The sequence below is a fragment of the Schistocerca serialis genome, chromosome 6 (genome assembly GCF_023864345.2).
Source record: "Schistocerca serialis cubense isolate TAMUIC-IGC-003099 chromosome 6, iqSchSeri2.2, whole genome shotgun sequence".
Taxonomy (NCBI): Eukaryota; Metazoa; Arthropoda; class Insecta; order Orthoptera; family Acrididae; genus Schistocerca; species Schistocerca serialis.
The window spans coordinates 540864732-540884288 of record NC_064643.1 but is presented as its reverse complement, the minus strand read 5'-3'; the positions used below and the strand labels follow the sequence as shown (position 1 = coordinate 540884288).

The 19557-nt window shown below is 43.8% G+C and overlaps 1 protein-coding gene across 1 annotated transcript in view; it reads right to left on the bottom strand.

Annotated features, from left to right (window-relative positions):
- The window catches only part of LOC126484489 (neural-cadherin-like), a 351697-nt gene that overhangs the window by 100391 nt on the left and 231749 nt on the right, over positions 1-19557 (bottom strand). Inside the window, exon 12 of the mRNA XM_050108024.1 lies at positions 16151-16340. Coding sequence (XP_049963981.1) covers positions 16151-16340 — 190 coding nt within the window. The remainder of the gene's footprint in view (positions 1-16150; positions 16341-19557) is intronic.

Below are 19557 nucleotides of genomic sequence, written 5' to 3'. Positions count from 1 at the left end.
ACGTGATATGTATGGACAAGTACTGTCCTTTTAAAAATGGCACCGCAATAGTGTCGCATGAGAGGTAAAACATGAGGACGCAGGATGTTCATGAACTGCCGCTGTGCCGTCAGAGTTATCACTACCAACCTTGACCTGAAGTCATACCCTCACCATGACCCTACAAGTGACACCACTATGCCACTCCAAACTATGGGGAGAATGGGACCTGTCTACAGGTAGCCGCCATGCTCGCTAATGATGGTCATCCGAGGAAGTAAAGGACTGCGATTCATCACTGAATAACACGACGCTACTCACCAGTAGTTCATGTTTCCCGGTCACTCCACCACTACAAACGCAGCCGTTTGTGTTGTGTTAACAATAGCCTTTGCGTCGAACAGCAGTTCCTTAGTCCAGCTGCTCCTAGTCTCTGACCAATGGTGCAGGATGAACAGAATATTGGAGGGAGTCCATCAATTGTTTTCAGATGACAGGAAGGGATGTGAATGGATTACGATTTGTTTAGGGCACAATACAGTGATCCTCCTTTTTGGTGGTCAGGCAAGGTCGACCGGAGCCTTGAAGACGAGTATACTTGCCCTCACATTTACAAGCAGTCCAACATCGGGCCTTTGTCACATCTGAATACCCCACAATTTTTGATACTTCAAGATTCGACCAACTGACTAAATGGAGACTTCTTTCAAACACTGTATCACACGAGTACGAGACATGTCCGTGTCTTTCACAGTGAACACTCAACATCTGACAAAGTTCCTTATATAACCTACAAGGCCTGATAACAACACTATACATGAAAAACACTGATGCATTCTGATGGCCATTCTGCCACAGTAAACTGCAATTTTAATAATTACATACCTGCCGATGGTGTCTACTGTACGAAGATACTCTGACGTCCGACCGTGTCTCTGGGTGCCTCATTTTCTTGTCAGTAGTGAATTTTATTTTGAGTTGTGAGACCATACGTACAACATAAAAATTTGGCTTAGACTGAAGCATTTGGTATTATTTGAACCTTGGGCGTAGCAGTTCTGTCTCCACGTTGAACGTACTTTACACGCAGAACTAGAGCTGTGGGGACGCAGAGTGGCGTAGGGAACATATTTTGACGATGTTACGGATGGGGTCATCATTGGTAGATCGGAGGCCGACCACAGTCAGCGTGGGGGGGGGGGGGGGGGGAGGGAGGGGGGGCTGCAAGGTGAAAGTCACCCGCAGCGTCATTTCAAGGCTGTGGAGAAATTGACGCACGTCTATCTGCCTTTAAGTTGCATCAAGAATCACTACAAAATCTTGCGGACCCAAAATATCAACAAACAAAAATGAAAAATAAATGAAGTTATAAACTACTAGCGAGATACACTGAAGCGCACAAAGAAACCGCTATAGGCAGCGATATATAAACAGGCAGAATACGGCGCTACGTCGGCAACGCCTGTATAAGACAAGTGTCTGGCACAGGTGTTAGATCAGTTACTGCTGCTACAATGGACGGTTATCAAGATTTAAGTGAGTCTGAACGTGCTGTTATAGTCGTTGCACGATCGATGGATCACAGCGTCTCCAAGGTAGCGATGAAGTGGGGAAATTTTCCGTACGATCATTTCAAGAGTGTACCGTGAATATAAGGAATCCGGTAAAACATCAAATCTCGGACATCGCTCCTGCCCAAAAAAGATCCTGCAAGAAAGAGAACATCGACGGCTGAAGAGAATCGTTCAACGTGACAGAAGTGCAACCCTTCCGCAAACTGCTGGGCCATCAACAAGTGTCAGCGTGCGAACCATTCAACGAAATATCATCGATATTAGCTTTCGGAAAGGTCCACTTCGTGTACCCTTGATGACTGCACGACAATAAGCCTTAAGCCTTGCCTGGACTCGTCAAGACCTACATTGGACTGTTGATGACTGGAAACATGTTGCCTGGTCGGATGAGTCTCGTTTCCAATTGTATTGAGCGGATGGACTTGTACACTTGTAGCGACAACCTCATGAATACATGGACATTGCATGTCAGCAGGGGACTGTTCAAGCTGGTGGAGTCTCTATAATGGTGTGGGGCCTGTGCAGTTGGAGTGATATGGGATCTCTGATACGTCTAGATACGACTCTGACAGGTGACACGTTCGTAAGCATCATGTCTGATCACCAGCATCCATTCATTGTCCATTGTGCATTCCGACAGACTGCAGTTCCAGCAGGACAATGCGACACCCCATACGTCCAGAATTGCTACAGAGTGCCTCCAGGAACACTCTTCTGAGTTTATACGCTTCTGCTGACCACCAGACTCTCCAGACATGAACATTATTGAGCATATCTTGGATGCCTTGCAACGTGTTGTTGAGAAGTGATCTCCACTCCTCGTACTCTTAAGGATTTATAGACAGCCCTGCAGGATTCATGGTGTCATTTCCCTCCAGCATTACTTCAGACATTAGTCGAGTCCATGGCACGTCGTGTTGCGGCACTTCTGCGTGCTCGCGGGGGTTGTACATGTTATTAGGCAGATGTACCAGTTTCTTTGGCTCTTCACTGTAATTATTATGTGATATACTTTATGTAATGTAGGACATAAAGGTGGAATATTAACGGAGAAAATCCTTCAGATCAAACAAAGAAGGCAGAAAAACTCTTCGACACAGTCGTTAGTGAGAAGGACAGAGAGATTCGACGGTACCTTTGAGGGAAAACCAGCTTAACATTTGCCTGATGGGATTTGTAGTCACAGCGGCAAACCAAAATGAAAATGACTCCTGATATAAATATATATTTTTATTTTTGGAGGAGATGCTGATTTTACCACAGTCTACAAGATAGTGATTATTGCATTCCGTTCATTTTTTTCTGGATTTCAGAGTTCCCTGAAATCTGAATTTAAAGGGTTGTCTGTTTTGTCTCAAAGATTTTGGCAAACACAATCAGAAAATTACTTCACTAATGATTAGCAACGAGTAAGAGAAAAGCAATACAGTGACCATCGAAATAAATGTTACACTAAAGTGTGAGACGTGGAAGAGAATATCAAAAAGATTTGAATACAGTCTGATTCGACAAACAATTACACAGTGCAGTCAGTGAGTGCCCTGCGGCATTTATAACTGTAACTGTTAACAGAGTTAAGTGTGCTACAACACTAATTAGGCCCAATAATTTCTTTAGCGGATTGTCAACATCAAAATAGAAACGTCATGACTACCGACATGATGACCGCTTTTATATGTTAACTTTGGTTGGAAGTGTTCTGAAAATTGCATAGGCTAAAGCGTCACAAGGGAGTTCCTTGTGATATAAGAAACGCAAGCTGATGGGGATAGTCTTGAAAATTCTTAACCAAACAATGTTACAGTAGCTTTAATTTATACTTTCCCCGCGTTGCGACTCAGTACAGTGCCCGGGTACCTGTCTTCAGCGTCTCACGCAGAAAATCTGTAACTTCGGCAGGATGATGCAATGCAAAGTTCTTGTGCTTCTATTTGTACATCTATATGTACACCCACTCTCGTGTAACCACAGTTCGAATTTCTTCAGTTATGAAATTGTTCACACTTTTCCATTTTATTAGTACTTAGGTTTCTTTGCCTTCGATGTTAGTTACATTATGTGTCTTCGTGTTTCATTTAGCATTACTTAAGACACACTTCAACTTGTGTACCCACCGAGAATCAATAATCCGCATGTGTTCTGAAAAATACTAAGACATGGCCATTTCTATTATTTCCCTTTGTTCCATCAGACCCATCATGATGAATAATGGACTTTAGTTTCCAAGCAATAGACCTCTTATTTTGTCGGTTTTTGTGCAAACCCAAAATACTGTGTTCAGATTCTGTAGCTCCTACATACACTGTTACAACTTTAAAGAAAGTAACAACACATACAAACGAGATTAGAGTTTGCTTTCCCATCCAGCACATACTTCTTATCGACAGTGCAGGCAGATGTACAGGTCCATTGATGATGATGAGCGTTTGGCGTCATTGGCCGGGAGGCCCCTCGCGGGGCAGGTCCGGCCGCCATATCGCAGGTCTTATTACATTCGGCGCCACATTGGGCGACCTGCACGCCGGATGGGGATGAAATGATGATGAACACAACACAACACCCAGTCCCTGAGCGGAGAAAATCTCCGACCCAGCCGGGAATCGAACCCGGGCCCAGAGGACGGCAATCCGTCACGCTGACCACTCAGCTACTGGGGCGGACACAGGTCCATTCATGGCAGACGTGATCTCGTATTAAGCCAGTCAGAGTCCTAATCGGACTAACAGCTGGTCTCTTGTTTTCTTCCATATTACCAGAATTTCACAAATTCACAACTAATGAATTCAATCATGTTTGAGAAGAATTTAATTTTTTATACGTGCACTCTAAGAAAAATAAAACTACGCACCACAAAAGAACTATCAGAATGTGACGGAAATCGGTAGTTGTGATGTACTTGTATGGACAAACAAATGATTACAATTTCAAAAAAAATTGGATGATTCATTCGAGAGAAAAAGCTTCACAAATTGAACAAATCAGTAACAAGTTGGTCCACTTCCGGCCCTTATGCAATAATTTATTCGGCTTGGCAGTGGTTGATAGAGTTGCTGGATATCCTCTTCAGGGATGTTGCACGAAATTCTGTCCAACTGATGTGTTAGACGCCAGAATCCCGAGCTGGTTGCAGGGCCCTGCCCATAATGCTCGACAAGTTCTCAGTTGGAGAGAGATCCGGTGACCTGGCCGACCAAGTTTCATCTACTTCTACATACGGTGGGTGGCAGAGACTACACTGTACCTACTAATCATTTCCTTTCCTATTCCATTCGCAAATAGGGGGAGGGAAAAACGACTATCTATATGTCTCCGTATGAGCTTTAGTTTCTCGTATCTTATCCTCGCGCTCCTTACGCGAAACATATATTGGTGGCAGTAGCACCATTCTGCAGTCAGCTTCAAATGATTGTTCTCTAAATTTTCTCAACACTGTTCCTTGAAAAGAACGTCACCTTCCCTCCAGGGATTCCCATTTGAGTTCCCGAAACACCTCTGTGACACTTGCGTGTTGATAGAACCTACCGGTAACAAATCTAGCAGCTCGCCTTTGAATTGCATCAACGTCTTCTTTTAATCCTACCTGGTACGAATCCAAAACACTAAAGCGGTACTCAAGAACAGATCGCAGTAGCGTGCTAAACGCGGTCTCCGTTATAGATGAACCACCCTTTCCCAAAATTCTTCCAATGAAGCAAAGCCGACCGTGTGCCTTCCCTATCACAAGCTTCACATGCTCTTCTGGTAGGTTTTGGCGCCGGCCGCGGTGGTTCAAATGGCTCAAATGGCTCTGAGCACTATGGGACTCAACTTCTGAGGTCATAAGTCCCCTAGAACTTAGAACTACTTAAACCTAACTAACCTAAGGACAACACACACATCCATGCCCGAGGCAGGATTCGAACCTGCGACCGTAGCGGTGGCGCGGTTCCAGACTGTAGCGCCAGAACCGCTCGGCCACCAGCGGCCGGCAGGCCGCGGTGGTCGTGCGATTATAGGCGCTTCAGTCCGGAACCGCGAGACTGCTACGGTCGCAGGTTCGAATCCTGCCTCGGGCATGGATGTGTGTGATGTCCTTAGGTTAGTTAGGTTTAAGTAGTTATAAGTACTAGGGGACTGATGACCTCTGATGTTAAGTCCCATAGTGCTCAGAGCCATTTGAACCATTTTGAATTTTACCTACTACTTTTTTAGTGTTAGAGAAACGTTGCAGATAGTTTACTAACTGCGTTCAAAGTGTTTCCCGGGAACCTTATTCTAAAGATACTAAATACGCCATCAAATCGACAATGGTTTGGCTCTTCTGATCATTTCCATTTACTGTTGACTGAAGCAGAGAACATTCGCACAGTGAGTTCATCTCTGCCGTCAGTTGACATTGTGTACAGCCGTTTTCCACATCCCTCTGCAAAAATAAAATTAAGAATCTGAAGGTGGATCAAGGTACAGATCCTACAAATAGCATTGCTTCCATTACAGGTGATGTTCAGATGTTGGACAAAGGAAGGTTCTAATGAACATTCGTTAGAATTTATCGATCCGTCAGTATATAAGTTATTCATTACAGGAGGACAACAGTGTGAAAGGAAATAGCTGCGGCCTTGTTGCTCCCTCCTGAATGAAAAAAGATCAGAGTTTAAAGCAACGCTGTGTCAACGTCATTACAGACGGAGCGTCGGCTCGAACTAGACAAAGGCAGGTAAATTGCATTGGCGTTTCTCAAAAGAAGGCATTCGCCTAAAGTGGTACAGGGAAATTGAGAAAAACTTGAATGTGGATGACACGAAGGCGTTTGGAAACTTGCTCCTCCTGGATATGTGTCATTTTCATTCGCCTGAAGTGATTTAGGGAAACCGTCTGTAAAATAAAGAGCAGGAGTAAGATAAAACGGAAAGGGTGAAGTTTAAATCCACGTACACATCGAGGACACGGAAGCTGAAGAGAATTGGACTAGGAGCACTCAGATAAAAAACCTAGCGTTCATTTGAAGTGATTTGGAGAAAACGCGGAAAACTTAATCATGGGCGCCAGATGGGAATTTGAATCTCACTCCTCGCAAAGGGCCATATGTAACGCATAGAGTAAAGTAGTTCCTGAATTCAAACAAAATTACAGATACAAAACATAGACAAACAATCGAAGCCATAATTAAGCGAAAGTGTCATCCTCGACTGTGAAGTACTTTGACTGAAACCGTAAAGGAACTGAGACTGTGTAATTGTCCATCTTTGGTTGTCGCGCATTTGGAGCCCATGTTAACTTATACAGCAACAAGTCTACTACTAACACAAAAAGAAAATTTATCTGGAAGAAAAGGTTACTCTAATTTTTAAGTGGAAACTACACCGTGACAAACAGTAATTCTATAAAGCTCAAAGGAAGTGTGTCTCTTCAGGACTGATGTTTTAAAATTGGTGCAACTTACATATCTTCGTAAAGACTAACAGCAGCGGATATTTGCTGTGCGAATTACGCGAAAATATTTGCTTCTCATTACTATTGTAACTGCTGTGTTTCCGAATGATGTTATAATACGAATAACAGCAATCACATCTTAGCTTAATGTGTGTGCTATTTCTCTCCGCTTTCGAACTTACATTGGATACACCTCAGATTTTATTTTACCAACATTCTCTGCTGTTAGTAGCACTTTAGTTACAGATATGAATTCTTTGTACATAGAAGTGTATACTGCAGGGTTCAAAAAATTGTAATTTATTATTTTCAAAAAATGGGTCCAAATGTAGCTAATGTGCACAATTATAACTTTTCCTCAGTGCTTATTCCCAAAACTATTGTGAGTGCATGTAAGACTTCTGTCTGGCATTTGTTACACTATAACCATCGTGCATTGTTTCGACACCCATTTTGGCAAGCTTGAAGCAAGCATGTTTCCAAAATCCAGAAAGTAGTGAAAGTTGACACGGTGTCCCATATTTGGAGACGTTGGAAGGTGTCTATGTTGATATGCTTGCCGCTGTTTCCGTTTTGCGTACTGTTTGGTTAACCTTTCGCTGCCTGGCCAAAGAATCACTGATGAGTATATTCGATGAGATCATTAGTGCCACGGACCGGGGTATGTATCTTTACCTAGGGGTGTGTACTGTCTTTGTTCAGTGTTAGCTTCCAGAAAGAATTGAGGGGGCAAGCACTTCATGCCGGTGGCGAGACGAACTGAAACCAGCCATGCATGAAATGTAGCTACCGATCGTTTGACGATTCTCCCAGAGTTCTTTTCATGTATAGAAGCGTTATCAGATATGTGCTACGGCTTTCGAAATGTGTGCTATGTTTTTATGGGTCATGCAATAGTTCCTTATGAATACTGGTATGTCACAACACGTTGCTTTAAATCATACTGTACCGAGTGTTGAATAAGCTGTAAGGTTTGTATTTTATTTCTGGTACTGAAGGAAAGTGATGTGAACTTCATATTTTCATAGGATGTGTCACATTTCAAATTTTTCGCTAAACATTTTTCAAAGAATAATTTTTCATAGACGATATGTTATGCTGACCGCAAGCACTGTGACCTTCCGTTGTCAGTAGCGTTGTTGTTGCAGTAACATTCTGAGAGCAGCTAGCGAAAGAGTCGGGTGTTGGCTATGTTAGTGAGCGGATAGAAATGGCTTGCAGAGCAGACAGATAAGATTACAGTGAAGGATGAGTTGTGAATGATGATTCGTAAAGATTAATTGAACAAGCGAAGATTTTCTTGAGTAAAGTGTTGCTGTATTGCTTGCTTACGTGTAACTATCATGTTTGTGAATGACGAAATGTTTTAGTGAAATCTCTCCTTTTATTGGTTTCGGTGAGTTGGTTCCATTGCTCAGGCGACAGTTAGTAAAGTTTTCTATTCACGTAGTTTGCGTCAGAAGTTACAGATTTTATCGCCTCTTTACCATTTTTAGAGATTAAACTTGGCAGAGTAAGACTTGTTAGAAAAGATAAATGTTTATAAAGCTGACTGACAGTGAGTTTGTTTTTTGCAATACAATTTTTATTAGTGTCCGATTTCCTTCAACCATCTAACACCGTCATCTCACGAAGAATTTTATTTCTTCATTAGGTGGGTAATCTCACTGCACTCTCTTTTTTCTTTAGAATAGATGCACGTCCTAGCATTGCACTGCGCAAGGCCCTTTCTCCCCTCTTAGCATGTTTACTGGTGCGCTATATATTTTGTTTCCATCGCTTTGAGTAGTACTAAGTTTCCTTTGGCACAGGAAATTTGGAAATCTGTGGTAAGTTCCTATGTGACCAAACTGCTGAGGTCATCGGTCCCTAGGCTTACACACTACTTAAACTAATTTACGTAAGGACACCACACACACCCATGCCCGAGGGAGGACTTAAACCTCCGACAGTGGAGGGGGGGGGGGGGGGGGGAGCCGCGAACCATGGCAAGGCGCTTTTGTCACAGGCAAGCCACATTAAATTTGTTGGGGCAAGTTCAATTCAAATTACACATGCAGATAATTTTATTTTTACAGAGCAATGCTACATTTGCGTGTGCATTATTCAGTGTTTGGAATTTTGTTTAGTCACACTGAGTACGTAAATTTACATTGAATTTCTGTAGCAACATTTTTGTTCGTTATACTTTCAAAATTCGATTGGTAGTTTTATATTTCATTCTGTTAGCTCTTTATGCAGGAACTGCAGCGTGACGTCATGCACTACAGCACTGTTCACTCCTGCAAAATACGCTTATTTAATTTAGAGTTTTGATCTTCTAATTACTTAGTTAATTAAAAATACAGATATACAATTTCAGTTTTGGCGACTCATTTATCTGATAGCGTTTCCATAAATATACCGCTTGTATTATTCAGGACACTAACGCAGATACCCGAGTATAAAGAATAGCAGTTCAGTTTACCCCAGTATCAGTTCACAAGACTAAACACGCAGAAAAGTTTCAAACCTTATCTTACAGATAAATTGCTACATCTGTGTCCTCAGACAGTGAAATCGATAGTCTGTGATATACGCTGCCAAAGACTTCATCTACGACCTACAAGAGGTCCATGCGAGCAATACCATGGGTTTGGTCTCTGACGTCATGTAGAAAACAGCGAGCCCAACGAGGTATACGGGCCGCTGCAACGAACTTGTGACGTCATACTAGTCGGTTTGTCCACCACGGTTCGCGAGCCCTCGGCTCCGTGCAGGGCCCACGGGAATTCAATACTTAATTGGAAACGTACCCACTAAAGGTCTTAATTATGTTGTGTGCTATCGAGAACTTGCATGCCAGTTAAACACGCAGTCAAGAATTACTAAATCGTCTGTAACAGCTACTCGCTCCCCGGCGGACAAGTCTGCTGACATTCATAAGACCTGCAGTGTCACGCCCTGTGACGTACGCGCCGCGACCTGTCTTTCTCGTGCAGTCATGGACTGTGCGGCTGGTCCCGGCGGAGGTTCGAGTCCTCCCTTGGGAATGGTTTAGTGTGTTTGTCCTTAGGATAATTTAGGTTGAGTAGTGTGTAAGCTTAGGGACTGATGACCTTAGCAGGTAAGTCCCATAAGATTTCACACACATTTGAACATTTTTTCTTTCCTGTGGCTTCGGGAAACAGACCGGCCCCCTTGCCAGAATGAATTCTCTTCCTGTTGTGCACTAATATCTACATTCCTAACGTTGTGTGTTACCAGGCTGCTTACTGGATCTCACTTGGAAAACTATTTATGTGGTGTGCGTACTGTAAGACCTTCGGTACACACACCGTCAGATTATTTGACTTGTCGCTCTAACGAAGTAGGCGAGTGTCAGCAATATGTCTCGTGGTCTTATTGTGGCGTGTTTATCTTCTGCCGTTAGGTCAGACGATAGAAATGCCACTTGCACGCTTAGACTAGCAGATTGACGGTGACCAACTTTAAACAGAACTTGATTAATTTTCACACACATTTATTAAAATAATAAAAATCATAGACATTACGAAACTTGATTCTGGATGCTGTTTACAACTGACAATCTGAAGTTCCTTTGGTCTTGGTACGTTAATCTTATTCTCACATATCTCTGATACTTGACAAAGTGTCTATTCATTTATCTTCATGGCTATGTACAGGAATATGATAATCTTATTAGGCGCAGACTGAAACTTGACTATAGACTAATGCAGACTACTGCAGACTGAGTAATCTGAGATCTGTACACTCGTTATAATACCTCGTGCGTTCATGTACCACTGCGCGAGTGTGATCCGCGAGGAGAAAAGGTTCTACGTTAGCAGCGATCTCATTGGCTGCGTTACATATTAATACGCGGATCGGCGGAAGCAGAATTTGGTCCGTCTCTATGGCAGCGCCATCTCGTAGTGCGGAGACGGACGAGCGCTGCGCCTACGCTGTTGTGCTTAGCGGGGCGCGTTCTATTGGGAAAGATGTGTACGCGCTGACTACGCGAACTATGTACACAACACTTTGAAACACGAATACACAGACGCAGACGGACGTGGGTGACAACTAACTATCTGGATTCTCTGCTTGGTGGGTGTACAACTTTATGACTATTCAGAGTGAACTTTGTTTGGTGAACGGTCAAGTGATAGTAGTGTTGGTTCAAATGGCTCTGAGCACTATGGGACTTAACTTCTGAGGTCATCAGTCCCCTAGATCTTAGAACTAATTAAACCTAACTAACCTAAGGACATCACACACATCCATGCCCGAGGCAAGATTCGAACCTGCGACCGTAGCAGCAGTGCGGTTCCAGATTGAAGCGCCTAGAACCGCTCGGCCACAACGGCCGGCTAAAGAACCGAAGCCACAAATGAATCTGGGCCAGAAAATACTAAAGGACGCATGAAGTCAGCGGGAAGTGTCGGTAGGCATTTTGTCTCTGACAAAATTGTTCCTCGTGTCATGCTCTATCACCCCTAGACTTTTTATGCAAAGAACGGATATTTTAAGACTGCTGTAAATTTTTTAAACGAGACTACAATCATTTTATTTGCTCCGGACGAACCTTGTATGTTTTCCCTACACTATCGATAGGCGTTAATATACATCAACGGGGACAGTTGAAAATATGTGCCCCGACCGGGACTCGAACCCGAGATCTCCTGCTTACATGGCAGACGTTCTATCCATCTGAGCCACCGAGGGCGCAGAGGATAGTGCGACTGCAGGGATTTATCCCTTGCACGCTCCCCATGAGACCCACATTCCCAACTTAATGTCCACACACTACTTTCGTGGTGCCCCTGCCCATTACACTCATTACTCGCGGCAGACAATCTTACCGAGTCCCGTAAGAGTTCGGGCAATGCGGGTGCATCCAGCACAGAAGGAGGTCAATGACTGATTAGCCTTTACTATATGAAGATGGTATCTGTTCTTTCGGACATGTCCGAAAGAACAGATACCATCTTCATATTGTATGTATTCGGTCTGAAGTGTGGACCATACCATCGGACGTTTTCCAGACATCAATGTTCCTCTTTTGGAGTAAATTTGTAATTGTAGCCTATACAATGAACGACTTAATTTTCATCTTACACTCTCTACAGTTTCCCAAAACACAGCTCCATTAGAGGCCACCTGATCACGAGAGACGGTCAGTGCTACACTACAACAGCAAGAAGGACCAAACAACTGCCGTGTAATGTCACAACTTTACACTCCTACACGCTTTAATAAGAGAAAATGATTCGACGAGCAGGTATCGACCACATTTCTACAATTCCCAGAGCCCTGATACTGGTAGAACTGCAGCGGGAAGGAAAGAAGCCAGTATATCACTGACTTGATTGCTAAAGTATGCAACCCTCTATATTGGACTTGTACTCGCTCCGTTTTCTGATCTCTAGCTCCTGTAACCTGCGACACACCCACGCCACCCCAGCCTCTACTATCTGGACACAGAGGCGTGAGCTCGCACCGTAAGAATCGCTGTAATGTCTCATCAGTTCATCGCTGGTGACGACATACGCTCACTGTGGAAGCCAGTGGCTCGTGCTAGGACAGCACCCAAACCAGCTGCGCCAATGCCTAGTGGCTTCCACCTTGAGCCAACTGCCTCTGTCTCCAGAGAAGGTAGGTAAAACTTTAGATGCCAGATGGAGAGAAGCCACCGCCCACAGGACCAGCGACATCGAAGCAGGTCCCCCGTGGAGTGAGACCCCTTCCCATCTCCAGTAGCTACGACTCCCGCTCCAGCAAGGATTCGGAGACTGGAACACCAGCAACAGCCGGCTCCAGCATCATGACGACATAGCCTCAGAAAGCATGGAACAGAAACCAGCCAGAATCGCGATGGATATCGAACACTTAGCTGGCCTGCCCACTAAAATCTCCCCCTGCCGTTACGGTGACCCCGCCCGCTACTGTACAGTTCAAGGGGAGACAGGTGCGATATCTGTGTTCTCATACAACGAGGTCGATAGCCAGCTATAAACGCCCCCTAAAAACTTCAACTGTGGCGGATTGGAGTCACTTGCAATCAATAACGTAGGCCTGGTTTCTTATGTCAGGCAGTAAATAAAACTGGCCGCCTTGCCAGAATACACAGACTTTCACATCGTGCTGTGCTGATGTGTCTATCTCGCTGAGGCTGCGCATATATGACAAGGCTGTGGATCTCAATTGGGTAACTCATTCGACTGTGATAACATGCGTGCTGACAGGCTTGCGTGACTACAGACTATCTGGATTCTTCTGTGGTGTGTCTACAACTTCACCATGACATGGGACGGAATCGTTTCAGCAACTGTCTAATGATAATTGTGTATCCATCCTTACTGTGTAAGAATGGGCGCTTGTTGCAATGTAGCACGAGTAATATAAATGTGGAAAAAGCATGTTTGTGTCATCAGACGTACAGTTCTATGTTTATTCTCTGCCGGTTTCGATTGTTACAATCTGCTTCAAAGAGAAAAACATTGCAAATCAATGGATCAACCACACATTTCCGTCATACATGAGCCATACAGATGTAAAACATATTTAATTGTCATGCTAGTCTGTCTTAACACAGCTCGTATAGTCCATATAAACAAGCTGTGACTGCGCACAATTACAGTAGGCACTATTGTAATTGTGCCAAGGCACGACGTCTTTGTATGGATTACATGGACTGTGTTAAGATTTAAATGGCTCTGAGCACTATGGGACTTAACATCTGAGGTCATTAGTCCCCTAGACTTAGAACTACTTAAACCTAATTAACTTAAGGACATCACACACATCCATGCCCGAAGTTGGATTCTAACCGGCGACCGTAGCAGTAGAGCGGCTCCGGACTGAAGCGCCTAGAACCGCTCGGCCACAACGGCCGGCCTGTGTTAAGTCAGACTGTTATGAAAATTAGATTTTTTTTTTTTACATTTGCATGGCTTGTATGTAGCGGAAATGTATGGCTGATCTAATGCCGTACAATGTTTTTCTCCTTGAAGATGATTGTAACAATCGAAAACGGTAGTGAATAAATATAAAATTGTACTGCTGATGGCATAAATATGCTCTTCCCAAATTATTTAACAGCTAGAATTAAATATTCACTCTGTACTGGAGTGTGCGCTGATATGAAATGTCCTGGCAGATTAAAACTGTGTGCCGGACCGAGACCGGAACTGGAGATCTTTGCCTTTCGCAGCACTTGACTCCGAAAAATCAGCTCTGTAAAGTTCTAGTAATATAAAAGCCAACGCCATGCCTCCTACATCGCTGTATGGTCATTCCGCTTTCTGTGTGTGTGTGTGTGTTGTGTGTGAGTGTTTGTGTGCGTGAGAGAGAGAGAGAGAGAGAGAGAGAGAGATCAAGGTCATGTAAGTATCCTATCAGACGGCGATGGAACTCCGGCAATGAGAATGTGAGGCGAATCTATTTAAGAATAAAATTCAATGGCGCTTGTGGTCATGAAAAGAATAGGCAGCTTGCATTACAGTCGCTTTCAGAACATAATCAGTCAAATAGCGTTTCTGCGCAGGAAGAAATCAGACTAGAATAGTTTCATTCAACAGTCCCTCCTAGGATTACAATTCTAACGAAGCAGAAGCGTGTTTCAACTAAAATAGTGTATAATATGCTCTTTCGAAGAAGTGGAACATATTCTATATACAGGTTGAGTCAGCTGGCCCTAGCGCTGTCATTTAATGCAACCCGCAATGTTATACCTGGACTGCACAAACGAAGCGCGAGACTTTCATGTTTCCTCGCTCGCTACGTGCAAACTATTAGTCCTACAGAAAAGAAATGACTCGGGCCTTTCAGTAGGAAACGTAATGCAGTTAAATTTTGTACTTGGATACGTTTTCGCTAGAGGCCGAAGTCTGTGAGTTACTGAAGAAAAAGGTACAAAAGTGCTCTACAACGCACCCTCACTCCCCGTACTCTACCACCACCAGTCATGCTTTATAATATGTTGGTCATGGCACTTCCTCCTTGTCAGCGTAATTAGTTTTACCATAACGTTTACAAAAGTTGTTTTTCGTTCATTACCGTCACTAATACATTTAGATTAATAATGTTAATGAAGCAGCCGACTATGGAGGTAGCGTAACAGCTCATCAACAGAGACTAAAAAAGGTCAAATATCGGGAATAGTTCCTGCAGTCGGAAATTTCTGTGCAGTGGTAGGAGGGAGTGCCATGAACAACATACTAGAAATCCTGACTGGTGAGGGCTGAGCGTGGGAGTAGAGTGCGTTTGAAGGTCAGTTTTGTAGGTTTTGTTTTTCTTGAATAACTCGAAAACAGTGGCCTCCAGCGAAATTTTATCACAGTAAAAAGTTTTACTGCATTAAATTTCATATATTAACGGTCCTCTCACTTTGTCTATTGAACTATTAGTTTGCGCGTAGAGAGCGAAAGAATATTAAAATCTCACGTGTGGTTTATGAAGGACAGGTACAACATTGCGGGTTGCATAAAACGACTGTGGTAGGGGCCACTGACTAACCCCTTGTAGTGACTGTGTGTGCTATACTTCCACGTTGCCTGCCGGGTTGGCCGTGCGGTCTAACGCGCTTGGTCCCCGGCACGAATCCGTCCGGCGGATTTGAGTCGAGATCCGGTGAACCGGTCAGTCTATGGATGGTTTTTAGGCGGTTTTCCATCTGCCTCGGCGAATGCGGGCTGGTTCCCCTTATTCCGCCTCAGTTTCACTATGTCGGTGATTGCTGAGCAAACAAGTTCTCCACGTACGCCTACACCACCATTACTCTACCACGCAAACATAGGGGTTACACTCGTTTGGTGTGAGACATTCCCTGGGGGGTCCACTGGGGGCCGAACCGCACAATAACCCTGGGTTCGGTGTGGGGTGGCGGAGGGGTGAAGTTGACTGTGGTAATCGTCGTGGGGTTGTGGACCAATGCGGCTGCGGCGGGGGCGGAGCCTCTCCGTCGTTTCTAGGTCCCCGGTTAACATACAATACAATACAATACTCCCACGTTACACGATATCGTTGACACAGCGGTGGATAACTCCGAAGCACGTGCCTCAGAGTAAGAACCACTTGTTAACGATGAATCTCTCAGTGAAGTCTTTCGTCCTAAGGCCTAGAGGAACTGGATCAAGCTGGGGACCCTAGCAGACGAGTAGGTAGCGTGTAGCAGACGAGTAGGTAGCGTATATAGCCTTACTCACCGGAGTTGGGCTGTCCGTTGCTGTTGGGACGCGCCGAGGAGGCCCCGTCGCGCGCCTCCACCTCCAGTGCGTAGGCGCCCTGCTTCTCTCGATCGAACACCACCTTGGTGAACACCTCGCCGGACTGCAGGTTGATCTCAAAGAAGTCCTTACCCTCGTTCCGAGGGGAGTCGACCACGTAGTAGTACACCTGTAACATAACACCACAAGTATCACTAAATGCTTCTCGCTGCGTCTGCACAATGAAGCTTTCTTGGTAGATGGTGATCTTTAAAATATGATAAAGCGCATTGTGAATTGGTACCATTAAAGCGAGAGCTATTCACATGCAGTGATCAAGGCTAGCCATGAAAAGTCTAAATCAGAATGACTGGACCACCCCTACGTGTTCACTTGACCCAAAGACATCGTCCGTTGGCACGGCACTATCGGGATTCAACTATCTATCAATGAAAACGTGTAGGCTCTGCGGTTGAATCACATTTTTGCTACTCTAGGCCGTCTCCACAAACGCCGTCATCGAGATGAACGGCAGCTAGAAACTTGCATTGCGCCACGGACGCAGGCTGGTGGAAGCAGTATTATGCTATCGGAGACATTCTCCTGCACTTGCATGGAACCGGTGGGAGTAATCAAAGACACGCTGACAGCTACGAACCATCTGCATCCCTTAATTCTTGATATCTTCCCCGACGGCGATGTCATCTTTCGGCAGTAGGCCTATAATTGTCAGTATCTCGGAGCGAGAACCGTACTACAGTAGTCCGAGGAGCTTTATAGTGAATTCACATTTTTGTTTCGGCTACCTGGTGTAAATCCTATGGAACCCATCTGGGTCGCAATCCGGTGTCATCACTGCGCACGCAAATCATCTACTGCCACATACCTGCACAAACCCACCAACAAAATGTAGGATCCTTGGTACGCATAATCAGCGATGTCTTACGTTCCAAATTCGGAGAAACAAGCTATTAAGCAGGTGGTCATAACGTTTTGGCTCATCAGTGTATATCGTTCAAGGCCCGTGCATTCATAGGCAGTCATTCTTGGAAATTACGTATAAGTACTTCTGGAGTTTCATAAGACTATGGTGCAAAAAGTACAAGACATGAAGCAAACAGACTCACATTAGTAGATACAATAACTCTCCGTGTTCCTAATTCACATACAGGTGCTTAGCATGGGCACAGTTCGTGACGTAGCAAACGTCATTCAGTGACACCAATCGACCTGGAAGGCGCGACAGCATCTTGCTCTGCAAATCTGTTGACTGGGTTGCCTAGCTGCAGGCACGAACTAATTCGATGCATCAATACGGAACAGAGGGTTAACAACGAAACCTGAAGACAGCGCAGCCTACAATTACAAGAATTCTATAAACCATTACCATATTTCCCTTTTCCACTAGGACGTTGATACATAGCAATAAAAGACAGCACATTCTGCTTCTCTGATAACCTGTCCCAGGGCACACATATTTTGTTGGAAGTCAAAAGGTTAAGTAATGAGAACTCTGATGTTCGATATATAGCGCACAGTATCGTTTTATCGTCGAAGGTGCCAGTGAGATGTATCAGAATATTCGCTGCTCGTATCCCAGCAACGTCTAACAAATCAGTACTTGGGAGACGAGAAGCCGAGTATTTATAGGTGCACTTTACTGGGGCTGAGCGTGTGAGATGCACTGTCACAAAGACGATAAATCTGATCCACTTTATTTGATTATACGTCAGGGGAAACAACACTTTTCAAACCACATTTCATTCCGTTAATATCCACACGTTTCAAAATTCCTGTGATTCAAATAACAAATTAATTATCTGCCAAAAACAGCGTAAAGTTTGAAATAAGTCTGTAATGCTTCAGAAATCTTACACAGATGTGTTATTTGTTATGGTATCTGCATGGAAAACCTTTTGTTTCAAGATACGTTGGTGATACAATCGACTTGTTGAATGGAAACAGTGTGGATAGCTGGTTTGAAAAATCATATCACCCTGAACGTAACTGCAGTGTCGAAGATCTCCGTATTTATTACACATATCTAACTGTTAGGGTTTATATTACGATTCCGTAAAAAGGTGCATCCAATTTAACGAATGCATTTTAGGTGCCACGGGTTGGCACAACTAAGATGTTTCTAGACGGCTTACCTTCTGACCGTCATCCTCTCTCCGTGCTGCTCCAGAATTTCTTGTTTCTCCAAGATATTGCAAAAGGGAGACGGACACATTCATGTTGCTCGCCAGACGCCTTGGCTAAAACTGATGCTAAGCAACGGCTGGGGCCACTAGAGGAATCTCGTATTGTTGCGAAATGCGTCGCGTCAGGATATGTTGTTTATTCTTAGGTGTCACATGGAAAATAATCATCGCATAATTAAGGAAAATATCCAGGGAAATAGCAAGGCGTCAGTAGACTCGGGCCCTTCTGGCAATGACTGAGGGCCGCCGAGGAAAAAGAGGACAAAAAAAATAAACAAAAATTAAAAATGGGAAAGAAAAATGGAGAAATTAGTAAAATATTTCAGTCAAATGAACTCTTTGGTTATGTTAACATAATCGAAGATGGTTCTGGACGTCCGCCATCCAGGCCAAAGATCAGTCTTAATTAGGAACCTATCAACAATTAACTGAATCTATAGAACGAAAGGGCCCAGACGTGAGAAAATGTTGCGACCAGGCTTGCGGCGGATACAATGGTGCGCAATAAGCAATCCAATCACGATTTAAATTAAGTTCTTAAAAGCAATATAGACGCTAATCAAACAACAGCTCTGTATTTTGAAGTGGCTGACAACATCCATATATTTTTCCGCCTCGGCACGCTACACTGGCAGGATTTTAAAAAAATTTTGCGTGACCCAGTGTAGCAATAGCTTAAAAACATAACTGAATCACACAACTCTGCTGCTCATTGTAGAGTATTAAAAAGAATCAGCATAATAACAAACGCACTTCAGTCTGAGAATATGAACATCGCATTTACATATGACCTCTTCGGAACGGTGCTGTCGGAAATGACCATTCAATAAAATGCTTGACGAAATTCTCCAACACACGAACAAAAACAGTAAAGAAAGCTAATAGAGCCGGTAACTAGACCAGAATGATACTTTATTAAACAAAGCTAACAGAGCCGGTAACTAGACCAGAATGATACTTTATTTACACAGTGACTAAAACAATTACTCGCAACCAAACACGTGGTGTTAAGCAGGCTATAAAGCTAGCTATAAATGCATACGGAGTAATAACACCTCTTTTCATATCTAGCACATGTGACGACGATCTTAAAAAGGAAGCACTTATCTATCTGAATTACATCTCTTCATGGAGTTTCTCTACCCTTTCCAGTACCAGCTGATATTGACCAGAACTTCATCGAAACTGTCCTGAATAAAGACT